Below are 24,110 nucleotides of genomic sequence, written 5' to 3' on the forward strand. Positions count from 1 at the left end.
TAATTTCAGATGGCCTTGAGGAACAATCCTCCTCTTCCCCCTCCCCCAATCTCTTAAAGCAATACACAAGTTTAATATATGAAATGGCTACTTCTTCATCTCTCATCAAGCAATAACATTCGATGTTAGCAGCGTTGACAAATACTTTAGAAAAGGGGCTCAAGATTCAGTAGGATCTTGACAGACTTGGTCCTTTCCAAAATAATGCAGCTCAGGTGTGAGAAAATTAAGGTCTTACACATAGACAAGAAAAACCAAATGCTTATTGTAATTGTGTCTTGAACATTTGTTATCTGAAAACATTTACAGATTTTGCATAAGCTTTCACTTTATGTCATGAAAATGTGTATTTATTACCCTGAGTTAGCATTATCTTCAGTCAGCTAAGATGTTACTTCTAGCCTTTAGCAGCTAAACTGAGTATGTGTCTGTGGGTATACATCCCATTCATGTATGCATATATATTTACCTATATGTATTTTGGATTATAGAACAAGTATATTGCTATTGTGTTTACAAGGCATCTTCTGTCATATTGCCATATAATAATCATAATCATAATAGTAAAGTTGGAAGGGACCTTGGAGGTCATCTAGTCCAAACCCCTGCTCAGGCAGGAAAACCTATACCATTTCAGACAAATGGCTGTCCAGTCTCTTCTTAAAAACTTCCAGTGTTAGAGCATTCACAGCTTCTGGTGGCAGGTTGTTCCACTGGGTAATTGTTCTAACTGTCAGGAAGTTTCTCCTTAGTTCTAGGTTGCTTCTCTCCTTGACTAGTTTCCATCCATTGCTTCTTGTCCTGCCTTAGTTCTAGGTTGCTTCTCTCCATCATTAGTTTCCATCCGTTGCTTCTTGTCCTGCCTTCAGGCGCTTTGGAGAATAGCTTGACTCCCTTTTCTTTGTGGCAGCCCCTGAGATATTAGAACACTGCTATCATGTCACTCCTAGTCCTTCTCTTCATTAAACTAGACATACCCAATTCCAGCAGCCGTTCCTTATATGTTTTAGACTCCAGTCCCCTAATCATCTTTGTTGCTCTTCTCTGTACTCTTTCCAGAGTCTCCACATCTTTTTTACATTGTGGTGACCAAAACTAGATACAGTATTCCAGGTGTGGCCTTACCAAGGCATTGTGAAGTGATATTAATACTTAACGTGATCTTGATTCTATCCCTCTGTTAATGCAGCCTAGCACTGTGTTGGCTTTTTTGGCAGCTGCAGCACACTGCTGGCTCATATTGAAGTGATTGTCCACTAGGACTCCGATATCCCTCTCACAGTTACTACTACTGAGCAAGGTACCCCTTATACTATAACTGTACATTTGGTTTTTCTTGCCTAAATGTAGAACCTTACTTTTTTCACCATTGAATTTCATTTTGTTAGATAGTGCCCAGTGTTCAAATCTGTCAAGATCCTCCTGTATCTTAAGCCTGTCTTCTGGAGTGTTGGCTATTCCTGCCAGCTTGGTGTTGTCTGCAAATTTGATGAGTTTCCCATCTATCCCCTTGTCCAAATTGTTGATGAAGATGTTGAAGCGCACTGGGCCCAGAACAGAGCTCTGGGGCACCCCACTACACACTACCCTCCATGTAGATGCAGTTCCATTGAGGACCACATGCTGAGTACGGCGGTCAGCCAACTACGAATCCATCTGGTGGTGATGCTGTCTAACCCACATTTTTCTATCTTATTAAGTAGTAGGTTGTGATCTACTTTATCAAATGCCTTACTGAAGTCCAAGTAAATTATATCCACAGCATTCCTCTTGTCCACTAATTTTGTCACTTGATCAAAGAATGCAATAAGATTTGTCTGGCATGATCTGTTTTTGACAAACCCATGTTGGCTTTTAGTAATGATTTTGTTTGCCTCTAGATGCTCACTGATTTGTTGTTTGATTATCTTTTCCAGAATCTTCCCAGGTATTGAGGTCAGGCTGATAGGTCTGTAATTTCCTGGATCCATTTTTTTCCCTTTTTTGAAGATGGGAACTACATCAACTCTTTTCCACTCCTCTGGTAGTTCGCCAGTGCTCCAGGATCTTTGAAAGATATAGTTCAGTGGTTCTGAGATCACATCCACCAGTTCCATGAGAACCGTGGGGTGTAATCCATCTGGGCCTAGTGATTTGAACTCGTCTAGGCTGGACAGGTGCTCACTTACCATTTTCTTGCCTATCTGTTTTTATGGCACTATTTTTGATAGGTTGGTCTGTTTTTTCCCTTTGTGTAAAGACAGATGCAAAAAATGAGTTCTGCTTTCCCTCTGTTGCTTGTCACCTTCTTGCCACTTTCACCCTCTAATGGACCAATCATTTCCTTCACTTTTTTCTTGTTTTTTACATGTTGAAATAAGCTTTTTTGTTATTTTTGACTTTGGTCACAAGCCTTAGTTCATTTTGAGCCTTAGCTTTCCTCACTTCGTCTTTGCATGCTCGGGCTATTTGCTGATATTCTGACTTAGTTATGTGCCCCTCTTTCCACTTTCTATACTTGCCCTTTTTATCTTTCAATTTATCAGAGACTTCTTTATGCAGCCATGTTGGTTTCTTTTGAGAGCTGTAATTTTTCCTCTTTGTTGGTATTGTGCTAAACTGGGCTTTTATTATCTTACTTTTCAAAATTTCCCAAGCTTCTTGAGTTGTTTTTCCCTTGAGGATTCTCACCCATGGAATCCTTCCCAAGCTCTCTCTAAGTTTATTGAAATTAGCTCTCTTCAAGTCCAAGACTCTAGTTTGACTGTATTCTATTGCTTGTGCTTCCATAATGTTGAATTCCAATATTGCATGATCACTTCCTCCCAAGGTTCCTATGGCTTCAACTCCTTCTAGCATTTCATCTCTGTTAGTGAGAATTAGATCCAAAATGGCTAAACCCCTAGTTCCCTTCTCTGCTTTTTGGGTGACAAATTTGTCTGCTAGGTTTGTCAGGAATTTGTTTGATCTTCCACTTGGTGCAGAGTTTGTCTCCCAGTTGATGTCAGGGTAGTTAAAGTCACCCATTACTATTGTGATGTGCTTCCTACATACCTTAGTTAGCTGACTAGCAAAAACTTCATCTATTTCCTCTCTTTGGTTGGGTGGCAATGTCATTTTTTCTCCCTTTTATATTGACCCAAATGCATAGTTTACAGTTTTCATCATTGTTGTGCTCTATTTCTGTAGAGATGTAGTTATTTCTTATATAGAGAGCAACTCCACCTCCTCTTTTATTTGGTCTGTTTCTTTTGGATAATTTAAATCCCTCTAGCTTTGTGTTCCATTTGTGCATTTCATCCCACCATGTTTCCGTAATGGTGACAATATCATATGTGCCCTCATTAACCTGAATTTCTAGTTCACCCTGTTTATTGCTCATACTCTGTGCATTGGTGTATAGACATTTGAGTCCTTTATGATTGACCCTGTGTTTACTTTCTACGTGACCTGTGTGGTGCCTGAGTTCCCCTACTGTCTTACCACCTATTTGGATAGTGCACATGGGTTTTGTTAACTTAGTATTTACTAGCCATGTTTATGGGTATGAGAATTTTCTCTTACAGTTGTCTTTTTCCATTTCTGAATTCATCCATAGGGAGAGGGAAGAACCCTTAACATCCCCACTGATACCATGGATGAGAGGGATCAGTTTCTATTTTAAGGACACAGTTTTGGACATAATCTCCTAGCTAGCATATTTCAGTGTGCTAATTGTACTTTAAAAAAAACATATTGGTGAAAGAAGTAAGCCATAGTCAGTCTGTAATTCTATAAATATTTATCTAAAAGTTCTTTAACTTGGTGTTGCTTCTTAATAAATATGAATAAATTTATTGAACCATGCAATTTTAATTAAAGGAAATATATACAGAATTTAAAATAGTTTTACTTAAAAGAATAATTTCCTTCAATATTACAGTTGACTTTTATAAGACATTTTCAATCATTTGTGTTAGCATAACATATTACTTCAAAATGCTGCAATTTCCTCCTGTTGGAAGTAGGAAGTCAATTTTTTATAAGGCAGAGTATGTTTTTCAAGTTTACAATGAATTACAATAATTCTATCAAAATTACCATAAATTATTGTAGGACAATGCACAGTATTTATTTATCTATCAAATCTGAAATTATTCAGTCTTCTCATAGAGCAGTGGTGGCGAACCTTTTAGAGACCGAGTGGCCAAACTGCAACCCAAAACCCACTTATGCATCACCGGGTACCAGGTGGGCATGGCTATGGTAGTCATGGCAGCATGGGTGGGCATGGCCACCTCGATGTTGCTCCTGAGGAGGGATGCCTGGGGGGCCCGGGCAGGGTTGGGGGAGATCCAGGGGGTCTCTGGCAGGTGGGACAGTGGGCAGGAGGCTCCTCATCTTGTTTTGGCAATAAGCCAATCAGATCACAGTAGGATTCAATTATTGTCATGTATGGAAGCTGAGAGGAGGACATTTGTCAGTGTGTTATATGATCACTATCAAGTTGGTTGTGTTTTTTGTGTTCTTTAATTGAGTTTGTAAAATGTAATAAAATTAAAGTAATGGTGCAAAGAGTTGACTGGTTACCCAGAAAGCGATGTAAAATAGTATTAATAAGTGAACAAGGCTACAGTTTTAAAGAAATTACCCAGAAAAATTGGTGGAAACTTAACCAAAGGTACACTTTTCCCAAATGTTTTCCACAATTTTGGCCACTACTGTATGAAGGGGGAATTAAATAATGAAAGCACAGTGCCTCGGATTTTACAGGTTGTTGGAAAAGTACTCATTCATTTTACCAGATGCAAGGCCCACAGCATGGTGATAGCTGCCTGCCATGGCAGGGGGGGGAAGATTGTTGCCCCAAGCTGCCGCACAGATTGCCGTGCCGCCCCTGTTCCCTCCACCCACCACACAGATCTCCTTTCCCCTGCCGCCATTTCCCCCCTGCACAAATCGCCATGCCACCAATGCTGTTCTCCCCAACCGCATGGATCTCCTTGCTGCCGCCACCACCACCGTTTCTTTCCTCCACATGGATCACCATGGCACCGCCACCATTTTCTCACCCCCATGCCCTGCCTTTTTTCCTGAGCTCGAATCCATGGCCACAAGGTGATTTTGCAGCATGCCAGCGGCCCGATCTGAGCTCCAGAGGCTTGTAAAAGGCCTCTGCTGCCCAGATTGGCCATGAGGAGGCCCCCTGCAAAATTGCTCTGCAGTCTTACCTGGATTCATGCTGGCAGCTGCTTCCACCATCCAGCCCTGATCTGCCCCGCTCTTGCACCTGCTCCGACTCAAGTGCAGAGAGAGAGAGAAAAAGAGTGCAGGCGCAAATGGAAAAGTGGAGGGGAGGAGCTTGGCCCCGCCTCCTTCTGGCGTGATGGCGTGTGTGCCCACAGGGACAGCTCCACATGCCACCTATGGCACGCATGCCATAGGTTCGCCACCCCTGTCATAGAGGGACTCTGAATGGTATACAAATAATATATTAAAAGATAAAAATACTATATAAAGATTAATATTTTAAAAGAGGCAAGGATAATTAAAAATCAATATTAAAAGTTAATTGAAAGGTTTTCAGGGCACAGACCAGCTCCACAACTGTGTGCCTCTCTAGGAGCCCCAAGTAAGGCTGGAGAGCCATGTTTTCATATCTTTCACAAAGACCAGGGGAGTGGGAACCCACTTCACCTCGAAGAGGGGGAGAATGTTCAACAGAGAAGTCTGTCATTCTTTAACTAACAGGGTCCACAACATACCTTCCCTGGCTGACTGGGTTGGATGGGCCAATGTAAGGGGATGAAAATGGTTCCATAGGTAGCCTGGTCTTATGCCTTATGGACTTTAACTGTTTATGGAGATTCTCAATATAAATCCTTTCATTCCCCACCATATCAATATAAGTCCTTCCATTCTCCACCATCCAGTCAGAGCTAAAGAAGCTTCTTTATGAGAAACAAAATGTCTTCAAAGAAAGAAAAGCACCTTTGGGAGTTTAAAGGTCATAACCAACACCTTAAACTAGACCAGAAGCAAACTGTCACCCAATGCAACTTGCACAGCAAAGGCGTAACATGCACCTTTCTTTGGGTGGCCAAGATTGCCTATGCATCCACATTCTGTACCTGCTGAAGGTTTTGGATACTCTTCAAGGGCAGCCCCATGTAAAACACATTGCAATATTCCAATTGAGAGATGAGAATACATATATTATAGTATTTCTAGACCACCTATCTCCCTCAAGGAGGGGCTCTGGACAGCTTTGATACAATGGTGAGATAATTGTCTATATTTAAAATGGTTACTTACTTAATTATTATTTTTTACTATTACATAAGTATTTGTTACATTTAATTATTATTTTATAAACTGTATGTCATGTGTGATATATAAAATCTTGTGGTAAACAATTAAAATATAATAATTAACAATAAAAATCAGCTTTATGCTCACATCAGTTAATCATGCAAAAGACTAACACTAAAATATGAGTTAACAATTATTTTCAATAGTACTTAAACATAAAATTATACTGAAATGAAGTTTAGAAGGTCCGATGTCCCAAAAAATATAAAATACTAGCCAATTTCTTATAAGACAATATTTAACAAATTGAACTAATAATAGGGTTTCTATTTCTGCTTTGTCACTTTTATATTCCTTATGTTATTTGGCTTACATAAGAGACAGTATAAAGAACTTTTGGAAAAGACCATTTAGGAGACTAGTGTTGTGATTCAGGGTCAGCCTGTGGGTTCGGCAGTTGGGTCAGACGACTCAGAGGAGGAGGGGGGTGTTGAAGACCTTGCTGAGGGGGTTGAAGATCTTGCTGATGAGAGCCCTCAGCCAGGCCCCTCCCACTTGGTCACCACGGAGACCCAGCTGTATGAGCCTGACAGCGTGGATGAAGATGACCCACAGCTGGCCCTGTTCAAGGACGCCCGACGCAGGAGGCAGTCAATTAGGAGTAAACAGAGGAAGGCAATGGGGCTCCTCGGAAGGAGGCAGAGAGAAGCCACGCCCTGAACTCTATATAAGGGGAATGTGTGGGAGGGCTGGTTTGCTGAAGGCAACCGCTTGAATAGTTCCTGTTTCATAGCTCCTGTTTCATGGTTGGTGTCTGTTTTATGTTAATAAATTTGGCAGGCTTTATTCCAGCCTCTTGCCGTTTGTAAAGGGGTTGTCCCTGCCTTTTCTGCAGAGCCGGTAGCAGGCTGGTACAGAACAACTAAGTCAAGCTCACTGTTTAGTACAGAACCTGTATTCTTCTGTATAATATCTTCTTAGCATTTGAACAGTACTGTTCCTTTCCCTTTTTAGTCTTTTATTTTCAAGATTGAACTTGGTACCTTAATTTGCTGTCATAGGCTTCTAATCTTCCTATCATACTTATTGCCCTTCTCTGAACCTGTTCCACCTTATCTGAATTTTCTTTGCATTTATTGTCCAAAACTATTCTTGAGGTAGAGTCTGATCAACAGTGAAAACAACAGAGCATAATCTGGATGCTATTTATTGATGCGTCATAAAATCACCTTGCCTTTTTAAAGGAAGATTATAATCAACTACACATTTAGAATCTTTTTATAAGTGCTATCAAGCTTCACACCAGGACATGTTAGCAAATCTCAGCTCTTCAGATACTTAACTCCTTGCCCAACAATTGACTTAACTTGTTCAAAGACTCTCACACAAGACTTGATTAGATTAGATTCTGTATTCTGCAGAGAAGAATGAAGCCTGATTTACACAAGAGATACTTTGCCATCTTCAGTTTAAAGAAGAGCTTTTCTGCTTGTCCATTGTCTTGACAGCCTTGTGTGACAACTGACCTATGATCCCATAATACTGCTTCTTAGACTGGGAACAGCTGGATGCCACTTTACCAAATTTAGCCCTTACAAATATTTAAAATCATCAAATGGAACAAAACTTGACTTGTGCCTTCCTTCTTCAGTATTAGATTTCCTACCAGTATTTTAGGTTATGTGTGTGTTTGTGTGTGTGTGTGTGTGTGTGTGTGTCTGTCTGTCTGTCTGTCTGTCTGTGTGTTCTTCAACTTAAGAACCTTGGATTTGGCTCAGGAAACTGTGCCCTCCATCAAAAGAAATGGAATCATCAATCAGCACTGGACCTTATGGCAAACCAAGCTGTAGCATTTCATATAAACTGCAGTTTCTGTATCATCTTCAAAGGCAATTCTGCATAAAGCACATTATAAATGTTGACTTTTAAGTTTAGCAAGATTTACCAGTGCACCTAGTGATGTAATTTCTTCTGGTTAAGAAGTAAGTAAGTGATGAATCAGTGAGACGTGGGAAAAGCTAGTCATCTGACCTCTTGTATAAAGATGTAGGAGAATTCTAGGTCATGTAACTCATCAACTGTGGTGGTACAGTGGTTAAAATGCAGTATTGCAGACTAATTCTGTCAACTGCCAGCAGTTCGATTCTTATCGGTTCAAGGTTAACTCAGCCTTCTATCCGTCCAAGGTCAGTAAAAGGAAGACCCAGATTGTTGGGGACAATATACTGACCCTGTAAATCACTTAGAGAAGACTATAAATCACTGTGAAGCAGTATATAACTGTTGCTGTTCCTATCATGTTCCAAGCAGGCAACCCTTCATTAGTGTCATCTTCAGCATATTGATCCTTAGTCAGCTAAATACTTATAGGATAATATTTCCATCACCTCTACCCATATAACCCATATGGATAGAAATAGATTTTGGAAATACAACATATGCATGGTGTCTGTGTGAGAAAATAACAAAGAGATGTTGGGGAGACTGGATTATAGTCATTTATGCATTGGTCTGGAAAGGGCTGGGCTGGGTGAGCTGACTGGCTCACTGACTTGCTGGCTGGATAGAGGGGATCAAGACTTCAAAAAACTTGGCAGCCACTGTCAGATTATTTCTTCAGTTTAGAAAGAAATTAAATGAAGTATGCCATACTAAACAAAAGTAATAGAAAATGTAGAGTTTTGAACCAAGTGACCACATCAATTTAAATAGTTAAGTATTTTTCATCAGATGGCCTAAAACACATAAAAGTAAAATATTCCTTGAGGCCTCCCAACTTTGGTAATAACATGGAAATGTTCGTGTAGGTTTCTTGGAAAACATATGAAAGTCATTTCATTTATTTAGCAAATTTATATAGCTGAGCATCTTACTAAATTTGATTTTAGTGAGCATACAACCCTCAACCATTAAACACAATATAACAACTGTTAAAACAAGTCAACATAAGTAAGAAACATAAGAAAATAATAGTTAAGCACAATACAACCCTGTCACAGGCTCCCTAGGAGATCCCCAAGCTTGTTGGAACAGCTACATTTTCAGGGCTTTCCAGATGGCTAATAGGGATATCAATCAATCAGAATACAACTGGAAGGGACCTTGGAGGTCTTCTAGTCCAATCCCCTAATCAAGTAGGAGATTCTATACCTTTTCAGATAGATGGCTGTCCAGTCTTTTCTTAAAAAACCTCCAGTACTAACCTTACTCAGGGGGGGGGAGGATATTATAGAGGTTAGGAGCCATAGTCAACAAAACATTTTTCTGGACCCACAACATATCTCTCCTTCTGGACCTGATGGAATGGGTATATATAACCAGGAAGAAGCAGTCTCTCAAGTAACCTTGTTCCTGGAAGTAGACTGGCAGCCAATGCAGTTAAACACTGCCTCTTCAAAAATATTAGTTATTTTTATCCTTCCTATCATTATCACTTGTTATAAATAACCCAAGTGTCAAAGCTCGTCCTGCAGCAAGCAGGGCAAAGTGCCGAACACAGGAACGAGAGACCTCCGCTGCGATCTGAAAGCACTTTATTTTCCAAGGCAACAGCCGCAGCAAGAAACAAAGCCAGCGTTGGCCGCTACCTGCAGCCAACGCTACTATATACACACCCAAAACACCCACCCATACTCCACCCAAACACGCCCACGCCCTCCCATTCCCTATAACTTCCCCACCCCTCCCCTACAAGCCCCTTCGCCCGACGCCCAACCAGGTAAGCCCCCTCCCGTGCTCTGCCGCCACCATGCTCCACCCCCTCACCCCCCCTGCCATGCCCAACTCCGGACCCCCCCTGTCATCGTCCACGCTCGGGGCCCCCAGCCACCCAGGCACCACGGCAGAGAGGGACCCATCCCCCAATGGGCCCGCCAGCTCCCGAGCAACACAGTCCTGCGCACGACTGTCCAGTGCCTCGGCCTGCTCCGCTGAATGTAGTTCCGGCAGCCGAAGCCGGGAAAAGGCCGGTGTCATGCTGCGGGCTCCCGAAGCGGCGGTCCCGCTCTCAGCTGGTCTGGAGCTTCCGTTGGCCGTGCCACTGGCTGGGGAGCCCCGTGCAGGCGTGGCATCGGCCGGAGGAGACAGCCGCAGCGGCGGGTCTCCGAAGCTTTCTGTAGCGCGGCCAAAGCTCCCGAAGCCTCCCAGGCCGCCGTGACGCAGGGTGGGTCCGGGCCTCTGCCGGTCACGCTGTGGGCCGGGGAGCCCTGCGCAGATGTGCCGCCGGGCGAAGACGGTAGCCGCGGCACGGATGGAGACAGCTGAAGCGGCGGCGTGGCCCCCGGAGCCTTTCGGGCCGCCACGGAGCCGGTCAAGTCCGGCGCGGCCTCTGGAGCCTCTTGGACCGCTGAGGAGCCCGGTAAGTCCGCCGGGTGCCAGGCAGGGGGTGCCGGGGAGGTGGAGGGGCCCCCCCTCGAGTGTCGGGCTCCCAAGGCCCGACACCATTGTAGTGGACACATAAAATACTCCTTTCTCCATCTACTTTCCCCTACTTTCCCCAATTGTAAGGTGAATTTGGCTGAGAGAGGGTGACAGGCCCAAAGTTACCCAGCTGGCTTTTGTGCCTGTGGGATCCGAACTGTGAGTTTCCTGGCTTACAGCCTGGTGCCTTAACCACTAGACCAAACTGCCATATCCTACGATTTGGTAAAGCTTCCAATATCAGCAGCAGAAGCAACAACGACAACAAAAAGAGAGCAAGAAGATTATTTTTACAACACAGTGCAGGATCTTTGAGCATTCAAGGATCAAAAATACAAGCAGCAAGAAATCTTTACCACACATAAAAGCCGGCGAGAAAGACATAAGATTTAAATCTTGGGATATTACATATTTTAGACAGGAGTGGTAGATTCTAATCTTCTTTGTTATTAAGGCAATAAACACATTGTCCTGACTGTTCTGTTACTAGCTCCTGCAGCTTCATCTTTGGCACTCTATACACAGCTAAATTATCTCATTACTACTCGATTCCAAGTTCAGTCTCAGATCTTTAATAAGGATATAGGAATTACATTACAGATGAGTTTATCACAGAGACAAATGATCCACAGAAATTAAAAAAGAAATACCAGCAATTCTTAAAGTTTACTGAATATAGAAATGCTTATTCAAGCATGTATGGTTGCTTGGTTATAAAATGCTATCGCCAGAGAATGTCACAAATATTAACACAAACTTTTATTTTAAATCTTTAATATATTGAAAGTGCAAAGAACCAGAAATGGCTTCAGTTTTATGCAGTTCATTTATACAGTGGCAACCCCCCAAATGGATTGTTGTGGTAAATTCAAATTTTATTTTATTTTTTATTTTTATTTTAATCCCATTTATATCCCGCCCTTCTCCGAAGACTCAGGGCAGCTTACAAGCTTAGCAGTAGCCTTCATTCTATGTATATGCCTGCTTATTAGGGCTTTCACACACACCCCAAGCGGCATTATTACAAAGTCAGCTTATTGCCCCCAACAATCTGGGTCCTCATGTAAATCTAAATTGTTTCAGGGTACAAATAATTATTAGGAGTACCTTTTGTCATTCCCAAAAGATAGAAAAGTGAATCTGTGATTACAAGCTAAAGAGATTATATTGTACAGTTGTGTTTGAAACAGCTATTAGCATAGGAGAACTGATTGTCATTATCAAAATGAGAAGTAAATTGAAATATAAGAACAAAAAAACCCCAGGTATTTAAGGGCATTTGTATTACATCCTCCTTAGCTAGTCTTTTGTCCCTTAGCTGAACCTCCCTTAAGACTGGAAGATTATTGCAGTTTCTTTTCATTCAAAACCAAGAATCTTGCAACTGAAGGAACTGCACCGATATCAACAGAGAGGAGCTGTTAATAAATCAAGCATTTCATTCATAGTATTTCACCTTGTGTTACTTTTTCTCTCCCCCAAGACAATTCATAAAAAATTCATGTCCTGTTTGACTGAGAGCAAATAACATGGACTTCAGCCCAGCTTACATACAAGACCGATAAATGTCAGATACGATGTTTTAACAAAAGGTTCATATTGTGTTTAAATAATTATTCTGCTCTTCCCTTTGGGATGTTATTCATACAAACAGGTGAAAAAAGTGTAACTAATGGAAAATGCTTAGCATTACTTCATCAGAATTCTTTACGTTTTAGTATTACCACAAAATGCCTTTTTTATGACTGAAGAGTGGTTTGCCAATGAAAACATTAGTAAAGGATTCAGATTTGTTCCTGCAATAATCACAGTAAGTTTTAAAAGAGAATCACAGTCATTTATAGAAGCACTGCAATGAGTTTAAAGTTCAACTCAGTTGTATATTCAGCTGATGGACAGATCTTACACTTGGTTACCCATCTGTAAAATGGAAAGTGGTTTGGCTTCACAGAGTACAAATATATGAGGCAATAATGTATTCTGTATATTATGAAGGACACTGTAATGACAAGGCATAATTCTGAGTTCTGAGAAGACACAGCCATGTTTGCCAATGTCAGCAAACATTTTACCGGTCTACTATAGAGAGCGTCCTCTCGTATGGTATTGTGGTTTGGTATGCTGGTCTGACAGCCGCGGACAGGAAAGTATTACAGAGGGTAGTGAGCACAGCACAAGACATTGTGGGCTGTTCCCTGACACCACTGGATGACATCGCCAGGGCTTTTTGCCTTGGAAGAGTGAGGAAGATTCTCAGGGATGACTCACACCCTGGACGGTATCTCTTTACTCTCCTACCATCCGGTGGGAGATATAGGAATATAGCCAGCCGTACCAACAGGCTGAAAAATAGCTTTTATCCGTGGGCTGTTAGGCTTTTAAATGGGACATAATCTCTGTGAACTTATGCAGAATTGACTTGGGAGGCCGGTGTGTGGTGTAGTTGGTTCACATGGTGTGGTAGGATGGAGGGTTTGTTGTCACTGTGTTTGGGGGGAGACAGCATGGGGGGAGGCTCAGCTAATCTCAATGTACACATGTTGTACTTTGACAATAAAGGTTTATTATTTATTTATTTATTTATTTATTTATTTATTTATTTATTTATTTATAAAGGCCTATGTGATTTGTAGACAACATAACCTCTTTTTAGGCAAAGGAAAGATGGAATGAAACCGACATTCATCCATAAAATTCACTATTTTCCTTGGCACTTCACTACATCTTATCTTAACCAAATGTAAGGACAGAATTGGACAGAGAGATAAATATCCACTGTAGATTCCATTTATAACAAAATATAAACATGTGGCATCATAAACAAAATCTATCCTTATGTAAAGTAGTTGAATCTCAACTTAAAAGTATTTAGGTCACATATTTTGCATCCAAACCCTTGGTGTGTGTGTGTGTGTGTGTTTTTATTTCTTCTCCATAATCTACTGTGGATGTTGACATTATAGAAATTATATATGTAGACTTAAACTGCTTTAAATTAAATAAATATGGGGGTTTCTAATGTAGAATGCTCACAAAACAATAAATATATTATGAAACATTTCAGAAATGCTGTTTAGTTTAAAGTGACTTTATCACTTTCTCTGTTCTTTATAAAGCAGAAAAATATCCAGTTTTATTAGTGTTATAACTTACAGTGAACTGCAAGTCACGACATCACTTTGTTGTGTTTTTCATTATAAACTAATAGTATTAGGTGTTCAAGGATTTGGGTAAAATTAATTATTTAATACAAATTCAGTTTTTTACTTTTATCTCCCAGATTGGATTAATTTTGAAAGGTACTCTGGATTTTTAACTACAAAACTACATATAATAGCTTTTGCTTTGTTTTATCCATATCTGTCTTGTGAGATTGCTATCCAAATAAAGACATTTATTTGACTTCTAAATGGATGGTATGTTAAATTTTAAACATACAATAACCAAAAAACCCCAAATTTATAACCATTTAATTACTTAACAACAGCTAAAACTCATTATTTCAATTTAAGTTGAGAAGTGGAGGTAAAACCCTTACTAGAACTTGCAAGGTTGTTAGTGATCTGAAAGTTATTGTCATCTAATACAAAGATATAGAGGAATGCAGGGATAATCTTGACAAAGGCAGGAGAACCTTTTAGGATAATAAAGTCACTTCTGAGAAAAGTAATAGTGTAAGAAATAAACTCAAAATAGTCTTGCTTTGATTCTGTTTGATATAAGAAGAAACAAATGCAAACTCTTGAGGCTAACATTGCATTACTATACCTTATAACAATAAAGTGTACAGGTAATATTTGTTTCTTGACTTGTTCTACTTTAAAAGGTTCCATAGTTCATTTGTCAACTTGGAATAAGTCTGAATTTGTTTAATCATGTCTTCTTGAATACTAGATAATTGCATAATGTTTATTTTCCAACTTACTATCAGGACTGCAATGTTTATTATTTACTCATTTATTTGTTTGTTTGTTTATATTGAATTTAATACTTTCACCCATCTCATAACAAAATGTTTAAATAAATAAATATAAATATATAATAAACATCGCAGTCCTGGCAGGAAATGGGATAATAAACATTATGCAATATTTTATTATTTTATTACCATTTATTCCTTCCATGATCATGCTTATTTGTTATAATAGCATAGGAGAATATAGATATAATGACAATAAAACACTAATAATACAAATAAGATAACAACACCAACGAACAACACCATATGCACGTTGTAAAAATCTGGATGACCACTAGAAAGGCAATAAGCCTTTCAGTCATCCAGGTTTCCATTGTATTTAATACAGCACCATACAAAACAACATAATGATCCAAATTAGCATGCAGATTAACTGGCAAAATCTCATTCATGACAACATGTAGGCATTTGCCCATTTTTGGCAGGAATAAATATCCATAGAAATAGTTAAGGAAGTTTTGCTTATCTGTATAAATGAATCCATGCATTTTTTTATGCTGTTATGCAGCAAACTTTATTATTACTGTAGCTAAATTTAAATGTTCAAAGTGAATAATTATAGAATTTAATGGAAATAGCTATACTGGGAACATTTTTTTTTATTTTGGTTTAAGGTGAACACAAAGCATGTTGTAACTTTTGGCTTTAACAGCAATGCCTGCAGCAAGAAAAGATACTGCAATTAAGCTGTCAAAATCTAAACTATTAACTGGCTTTCAAGTCTCCTCTAATTATTGTTCTTTTAATAAAATAAAAAACCTTTTTGAATGACTCACTTATTTGCCAAAAGCAGAGTGCATTATATTGGATAGTTCAACCTTGTGAAATTTTCTTTATTTCTTTCATTCTTAAATACATTTAAGAAATAGCTATAAATCTATTTCAGCCTTCCCTAATTTAATGCCCTCCAGAAAACATAATTTCTGAATTTTATATTAGCATTTCACAGGGTTTACCCTGTTCTTCACAGTGTGGACCTTAAAAAAATACTCTTTAGGGATTGGAAGTATTAGAATGATCCTTCTAAAATCTATATGACATTATTAACTCAATATATAAGAGAAAATGACCATGCTTTGAAGATAATATGGAATAAATCTAACTTTATAAGCTTCAAAAACAGATTTTCTGAAGATATGGATGAAATAAGTGATCATCATAAGGATTACTAAAAAGTGGCTGATCCACATTTAACAAGTGCAACTTCTTAACAGTTCTTAGAAAAAGAATTATTGGCTACAAACTTTAAAAATGATCAGGGTTAGTTGTTTCCAATTCTAGAGAGCATCACATAAAATATTTATGAATATTTTATTCATACAAATGTATTTCTTCCTTCAGAGACAATTTACTAAAGAAAACCATACATTTCTGCGAAATATATTTTTTTATCTCTTGAAAACAGATCAAGTGCCTTTTCTCTTTCTGAAAAGTGACAAGAGACTGATTGCCACTGTCAATACAATAATTGAAAACTGATCGGTATTCAGTTATTGTATTGAGTTATCAGTTAAGTTCTGAAAAATAGTTGTGTTCCAACCATGCCTTCCAAATGCTTTAAACTACACTTTCCAGAATTGTCAGCTGGAAATTTAGGAAATGTAATGTATCTGGGGAGTGCCAGGTTGGAGAAAGTTTTCCCTTACAAAAACATGATTGCTTTGATGATTCATGTATGAAAAATTTACTTTTAAGCATGGAAATTCTACATATATTTAGATGTTTTAAAACAAATACAATATAAAACAAGGAACACTAGTCTTTAAAAAAAATAAGCATCACAATAAAGTTTCTAGAGATAATAAAACAACAGATATTCTTGGACTTGCCCATTATCCTTGCCAAGTAAAAAATGCATCTTGGCAACTAACATTAGGAGCTAATGCTATAAAACCTAGATTTAGATTTTATGAAGCAGAATCTGTTTAGAATTCTATGGTAACAAGAAACATGGATAAACATTTTTTATTTCCAAAGGCTGTGAAGTCCTATTGACAAAAACTCTTACTTGATATAACTTGAATAATTTTTCAGTACATTAACATAAATTCATTATGGTTATGTTAGTAATAATAATTTATATGACACAGTTGTGCTTTTGTTTAAAAGACATTAATCTGAAATCTGCAAGAAAAAAAATCTATTTTTGTCAAACACATTTCAAAGAAACCCTAAAATGCTACAAATGCTACAAAGTTTAATAATAGAAAACATGGAGTTAACAGATTTTTGTTTTGGGCCATTATTGTCAGTATCCAGAAAGAATGCTTGTCACATTTATTGCCCTTCACAAAGATCACACAAAACTCTTTATTTTTTAGATCATAAATTTGTAATTTGTTTCCAGGTATAGCTGTGAAGACATCAGATTTTTGTTTTCATGGAAATAGGAAAGATAAACTTATCATGGCCCTTTTATGTATAAAGCAGATTTCCCCTTATACACATAAAAGATAGTATGTGCAATGAAGATATGAAATAGGCTATATTTTGTTTTAGATGTATCAACCTTCACATAGTCAAGATTTAATAAACTGAAATTCCTTCAGCTTATTTCAAGCCAGTTACACATGTAATTGTCATACCATAAAGGTAAAGATAAAGGTTCCCACACACATGTGCTAGTCGTTTCCGACTCTAGGGGCCGGTGCTCATCTCCGTTTCAAAGCCGAAGAGCCAACGCTTGTCCGAGGATGTCTCCGTGGTCATGTGGCTGGCATGACTAGACGCCAAAGGCGCACGGAACGCTGTTACCTTCCCACCGTAGTGGTCCCTATTTTTCTACTTGCATTTTTACGTGCTTTCGAACTGCTAGGTTGGCAGAAGCTGGGACGAATAACAGGTGCTCACTCTGTTATGCGGCACTCAGGATTCGACCCGCCAAACTGCCGACCTTCTGATCAACAAGCTCAGCGTCCTAACCCACTGAGCCACTGTGTCCCTCTATGTCATACCATAGAGCCAACTTAATAACTTAGACATTAGCATTTACTGGGGTTCTTTGTCAAATGTTTCACGAAGTCATGATATATTATTTGTGACACAATCTGCTAGAAAATCTCAGTCAAAAGAATGAGATTACATTACTCTGGCAAGAATTGTTCATGACACAGTCATACTGATTTTTGGCAATTATTGCATTGTTTACAATGTATCTACAGATCAGTTTCTAAATACTTGTTCTAGGATCATCACAGGTTAATCTGTAGTTTTCTGTATCTTCCTTTCCCCCCCTCCCCCCCTTTTTAAAAAAATAGGATCAATATTTGGTCTCCCCCAATCATCTGAAATTTACCTTTTCTACAGATTGAAGAGATGATTGTAATGAAAACCTCAGCCAAGCTTCAGCACTATGTAATTTCACTGCACTAAAGATAACTGGGCTGCAGAACCTGTATCAATAGACTTATCACTTGCTGGTGTTTTATGCCTTGTTGAAGATAGGAGAAAGAAGCATAATGTCTTCACTGATCAACAAATCTGTCTTGAAATCAAAATGATTCTTGCACTCAGTCCATTACTGATATCTCCATTTGTATTCTTTTGGACAGATGAAAAGAAATGAAGTGAAGATAGATCTTATTTTCACCTATACTTATTTAACTTCACTGTTGTCCAGACTCTTGTCATGAATGATGGCAGTTTCTATAGCAGATAGGGATTTTGAAAGATTTATTTTACTGTTATGCTTATTCCTGTTCCCAGTTGTTCCCCTTTCAGTTTATTTTTGAAATTTCCATTACTTTCATATATATTTTTATTTCTTTTGCAAATATATATTGTTCCAATCATTAATAAATAATCTCTTCAATTTGACAGTCTTATTTTCTTGAGTTATGTCTTAAAAATATGCCTTGTTTTAAATAGTTTCTTTTCTTTTTACTAGAAGATTATTAATAAAATGGTTGTATGTTATCTTTCTTCCTTTGTCCTTGGAAACAATGTTAGATTATTCTCTCCCGGGACTCTACTAATAACCATGTCTATGTATTATTAAAATATTAGACATGCCACACATCCCTACAATTTTGATCCTGGGCTGAATACTGAGACTGAGCATGGGCCAAGCAGAGATGTGCTCACTGATTACTGAGAATTACTGAGAGCTTTGGGAATGTTGCCAAAGTTGTTTTAAAAAGCAGCTACTGTGGTGAAAAGACAAAAAAATGCAGCTTGAAGTGTCTCTGATGAATTGTGTTTCATGTTCCCTGAAGGGAAAGCATTGGAGCAAACAACCACCCAGATTAATGCCAGACAATTAATCTACTTTCTGTGCTCACCACAGAGTATTTGGGGTGTCACCTGCATGCTTTTTGAAAAAGTACTGCCCCCAAATGAAATAACCATTTGAAATGATAGTAATGTCATTCTTAATATCTACTTCTGGAAATTTCAGCTTTGTCACAGTTCTTCAATTTAATAACAGTTAATATGTCAACAACATTATGCTCTTTTCAATTAATATAAATAAAAGATGCCTATAGTTTCCGATTATTATGATGATTTTTTTCATGGAATGTATTTTCTTTTTAGTGGGATGCTATAACAGAAATGGATGAATATAATCGTCCTATCCACACATACCAGGTATGTAATGTTATGGAACCCAACCAAAACAACTGGCTTCGTACAAATTGGATCTCACGTGATGCTGCCCAGAAAATTTATGTGGAAATGAAATTTACACTGAGGGACTGCAACAGCATTCCATGGGTGTTGGGGACGTGCAAAGAAACATTCAACCTTTACTATCTGGAATCAGATGAATCCCATGGAATTAAATTCAAGCCAAACCAATACAACAAAATTGATACTATTGCAGCTGATGAAAGTTTTACTCAGATGGATTTGGGAGATCGCATCCTGAAACTGAATACAGAAGTTCGTGAAGTGGGACCAATAAACCGAAAAGGATTTTTTCTTGCCTTTCAAGATATTGGGGCATGCATTGCTTTGGTTTCTGTCCGTGTTTACTACAAAAAGTGTCCTTTCACTGTTCGGAACTTGGCTATGTTTCCTGACACCATTCCAAGGGTTGATTCTTCTTCTTTAGTGGAAGTACGAGGTTCTTGTGTGAAGAGTGCTGAAGAACGGGACACTCCAAAGTTATATTGTGGAGCTGATGGGGATTGGCTAGTTCCTCTAGGACGATGCATATGCAGTGTTGGTTATGAAGAAGTGGATGGTTCATGCCATGGTAAGACAATTGTTTTAATTAAATTCCAAGGCAAGTTTTGAACTATACTCAACTAGATGGGTTATAGTCCAGCTTTTAAGTGAATTTCATTTCTCAATAGAAAATGCATTAGATTTATTATTCATTTAATTGGTGGATGAAACTCATATATTGAAAACAAGTATATCATGATGAAAGCTTCATTTACACAAAAAATGTTCTACTTTAAGTAAAATGGAATTGTTCGTTGTTATTTGCTTTTAAGAAGAGTAAACAATTTCTTGTGTGCATACTAAGCAATTACAAGTATAATATAAGTTGGTATATTGTTCAAATACATAGTAGCTTTGTTGTCCTGGCATTTTGCTAGCTAAAAACACTTAAAGAGTGACATGTTGTAGAGGTTTATTTAATTTCAAAACAATATAGAAATGAGAAATACTATAATAGGGGGCAAGTATTGCATATTGGAAAAAGCATATATTTATGAGAAAAAGATCCAAGTATTTTACCTGGATAAATTACATGGAGAACAAATAGATGTCACATAAAAGTTATTTGCTAGGGGGAGATCAAGTAGAAAATATTTTGCTCATTAGAATTTATTAAATTATAGTGATTAGAGTCATGGACAATTTTTTTTTCAAATCAGGCTATAATCTTTAATTTTGTCAATGAGTGTGTGTGTGTGTGTGTGTGTGTGTGTGTGTGTGTGTGTGTGTGTATCCTCTTAATAGAATAAAAGAAATTGATTTTATTAATGGATGAAAATATTTGTTCATATTTGTATAAAGACTGGGATTGTTTAAATTACATAGAATAACATAATTTAATTCTGCAGTTATGAAAAACTTACACTGAATTAAATTTATGCTGGTGATTAGATATATTAGCTACTTAGATGCTTGTTTTTATCCAAATGCAGAAAGGCTGCATGGAACTAGATAATCTAAAAGCTTCAATGTATGATGAACATATCAGAATTTAAGCAAGATGCAATTGACATTTCCAGATTAAACAATTTATGAATCCTTTACAAACTAAGCTGATTCGTACTCTTCAGGTTGTAAAATTTGCTGATAGCTGGTCTTTGATCAACTAAATATTTATATATTTTTATTTAAATTTAAATTACTGAAGATGAAGATTTTCAGAAGACTATTTAAAAAATAGTGGCATCTCAATTAAATCTATTTAAAATAAAATGCAACAGAAGAAAGGACATGATTAAATGATATTGAAATAAAATTAAATTATATGGTTTCTGTGGCCTCCAATCATTTGTCCCAAATAACTGTTTCATTTTGATTCTGTGTACAAAACATTGCATAATGTCAGCTTTTGTGGCTTTTATCTATTTAATATGGCTACTATAAGTTCGAAATTCTGAAATTAATGTAATAGTTGAATAAAATAATAATGGTGTCTGATTATTATGCACGTATTTTAATCTGAAAATGCAAAATATTGATTATAATATAACTTCCTAACTGGGCAAGTTAGCAATATTTTTTTAACAGCCTAGACATGGTGTCCCAAATATGGTCATCTGCTTTTGCAGTAATTGCAGGATAGATTTATTCTCTGAAAGTTTCATATTAATTCTTGTGAAGCTCTATAATAGCTTCCTCCTCCTCCTCCCCTCTCTCCCTCTCCCTCTCCCTCTCCCTCTCCCTCTCCCTCTCCCTCTCCCTCTCTCTCTCTCTCTCTCTCTCTCTCTCTCTCTCTCTCTGATCAATGTTGCTGCTGAACAAGCAGTATCTAGATAGGAGCATAATAAACTGCAGGAGTACCTAAAAGCATGTTTATTTAAGTGTTTTTATTTAATTGCTTAAGGAGTGGGAAATTAATGTTTAAACAGTCTATGTTTTCAAATCACTGCTTTATTATATCCTCACTTTTTCAGTGGAGTATTATTTTCTCAGTTTGACACTGTAGGAACAAGAGACTTTATAAATTTTCATACATCTCTTCATCTTTGAATTATTATTTTAGCACCGTGCTTCACATACCATACATTTGTATCCATGAAGGTATGAATAATTCTAAGGAAAGCTGCAGCATTAAGAGCTCTAAAATTGATCTTCTCTCCACAAACTATACTATAAAACTTAACAGTAACAGGGAGCAGCAGAAATCTTCTGGTTCAGTTGCCATACAGTATTTGCTGTGCTACATGACAGTCTGGAAATTCAGTCTGCAAGCTATAAAAATATGCAGTAAAAGAACATGAGCACTGGTGGGTCAGTACTAAAAGAGTTTACCGTGTAATTTTGTTCTCTCTATGTCTCTGTATACATGAGTAAAACAGAAAAATTACATGCTTTTTACTAATCCTAGAATGAATCAGTGTTATGATTCTCTCTTAATCTTAAGAGATGCCTCACCAAATTGCTAATTTAGAATTTTCTTAAAGCCACACTATATCATTGATAAAAGGGAACTCTGCTTTGTTCTTTTTATTCCACAACGTGTTAGCTAAACAATTCTTTAACCTTTTTGCAGATCCACTGGTAAAATATAATACTTTTCATCTGAGGAATGGATCCTTTGATCCATAATAATTAATGCAGCAAATGAACAGTATCTGAATTAAATCTTCTCTTGAGAAAGTAGAAATCTTTTGACAATTAATTTGCATTACCTACCAAGAAACTAGTATTAACATTTCAGTTTGTGAAACCAAATTAAGTAGATCGGATACCACCCTTCTTTCTATCTTCAACTCCCATCCCCATTCCAATGAATTTGCTTTCCTAATTTTCCTTCCCAGAGCCTATCACCTGAAACAGTATAGGATTATGTATGCTAGCCTTTAAAGGTAATAAAGATTTGTTTTAATTTCTATCTGTTTTTAATCATGTTTCATGCCTGACACAATTTGTTTTAGGCTTCAAACAAGTACCACGCTGATGATCCACTGCTAAAATCTCGAGACCACAGTATTGAACTCACCTAACATACTATTTGGGACAGAAAGTGTTTGTGTGTAGATATGTGTGGGTGTGTGATTGTGTAAGCAACTTTACTTTTACTTACTTTTATTAAATTTGTATACCGCCCTTCTCCCGAAGGACTAACTTGTCTTCCTTCCTGAATGTTGTTAAGTGATTCTTATGAGGAAAACAATAATATTCTTAAGCAAAGCTTAACGGCTTAGCCAAACCTGATGTCTGCCTATGTTATTTTTATGAGAACAATTCAGTACCATCACAGGAACTTTTATTCAGTTTCCCAATCTATTTTCAATTGAAATTTCTAGTAGTTGTAAAATCTTTTCAAAATTAATGATCATTAAAGTACTAAGCAATATATATGACCTCAAAGCGTAAGATATCTTGTCATCTTGTTTTGTTGTTGGAAAGTAACTCTTGTCTCTGTAGCAGTTACTATGTGGTGATCTCACTATAACACTACACTACATCTGTGCAGTCCTTTACCTTTGGTAATAAAATGGTGCTTTGAACACCCATGGCGACTTGTCTGAAATTTTTGTGCAGCCCCAGGAAAAGCCTCAGTTGCATTAAGGGATTGACAACAAGTGAAATATTCTTACAAACATACGCAATTTTGAATCAAATATGATGAACTTCACAGTTCTTGCATATACTAGCAAAAATAAAGCTTTCAATCCCTCTTTCTATTTCTATTTATCTTTCTCCTTCGTTTGCATTTCTCTTTAAAAAAGATGAAAGATGAATCAGGAGCTCAGTTTCTAAGAAAAGTGTCTCCATTTAAAATACTTCTGCAGCACCAGCTTAATTACAGTTGCTGAGTTCAAATGATCTGAAACATATTTCATATTACAGCACTTTTGCTCAAATTACTTCAAAAGGAAATTGTAGTTCCTACTCATCATTTGAAGTTAGCTATAAGAAAGATAATGATTAGGTTAAAGACCATTTTATTCATCAGGCAAATGATATGAATGCAGTCCCACAAGTCTTATCTCCCCTTATTTTCTGTAAAATGAAGTATATGCAGTAAATGCTGTGCCTAAGAGCAGCTCATCAGTACTGGAAAGACATTTTTCCTGAAATTTAGGACCTGTAAGTGACATAAAAGAGTCTCTAATTTGGTTTCTTTTTTCAGCAGTATTTAAATTTGAGTATTTAGGCTTCCCTATTGCATTTAAAGTCATAGCTTCATTTTGAATATCAGGTATTTTAAACTATTTGCATTAGACCAGTGATGGTTAACCTATCACATGTGTTCCAAGGGGGTGACACAGGAGTGTTCACCAACATCAAATCACAGTTCTCCAAA

At 37.5% G+C, this 24,110-nt stretch overlaps 1 protein-coding gene across 1 annotated transcript in view; it reads left to right on the top strand.

The window, feature by feature from the left end:
• The window catches only part of EPHA6 (EPH receptor A6), a gene marked incomplete at both ends in the record, with an annotated part of 451,179 nt that overhangs the window by 104,404 nt on the left and 322,665 nt on the right, over nucleotides 1–24,110 (top strand). The window contains one exon of the mRNA XM_083361258.1: nucleotides 19,202–19,865. Within this exon, the coding sequence (XP_083217384.1) occupies nucleotides 19,202–19,865 (664 nt within the window). The remainder of the gene's footprint in view (nucleotides 1–19,201; nucleotides 19,866–24,110) is intronic.

Source organism: Vipera ursinii (assembly GCF_947247035.1).
Source record: "Vipera ursinii genome assembly, chromosome: 4".
NCBI classification, from domain to species: domain Eukaryota; kingdom Metazoa; phylum Chordata; class Lepidosauria; order Squamata; family Viperidae; genus Vipera; species Vipera ursinii.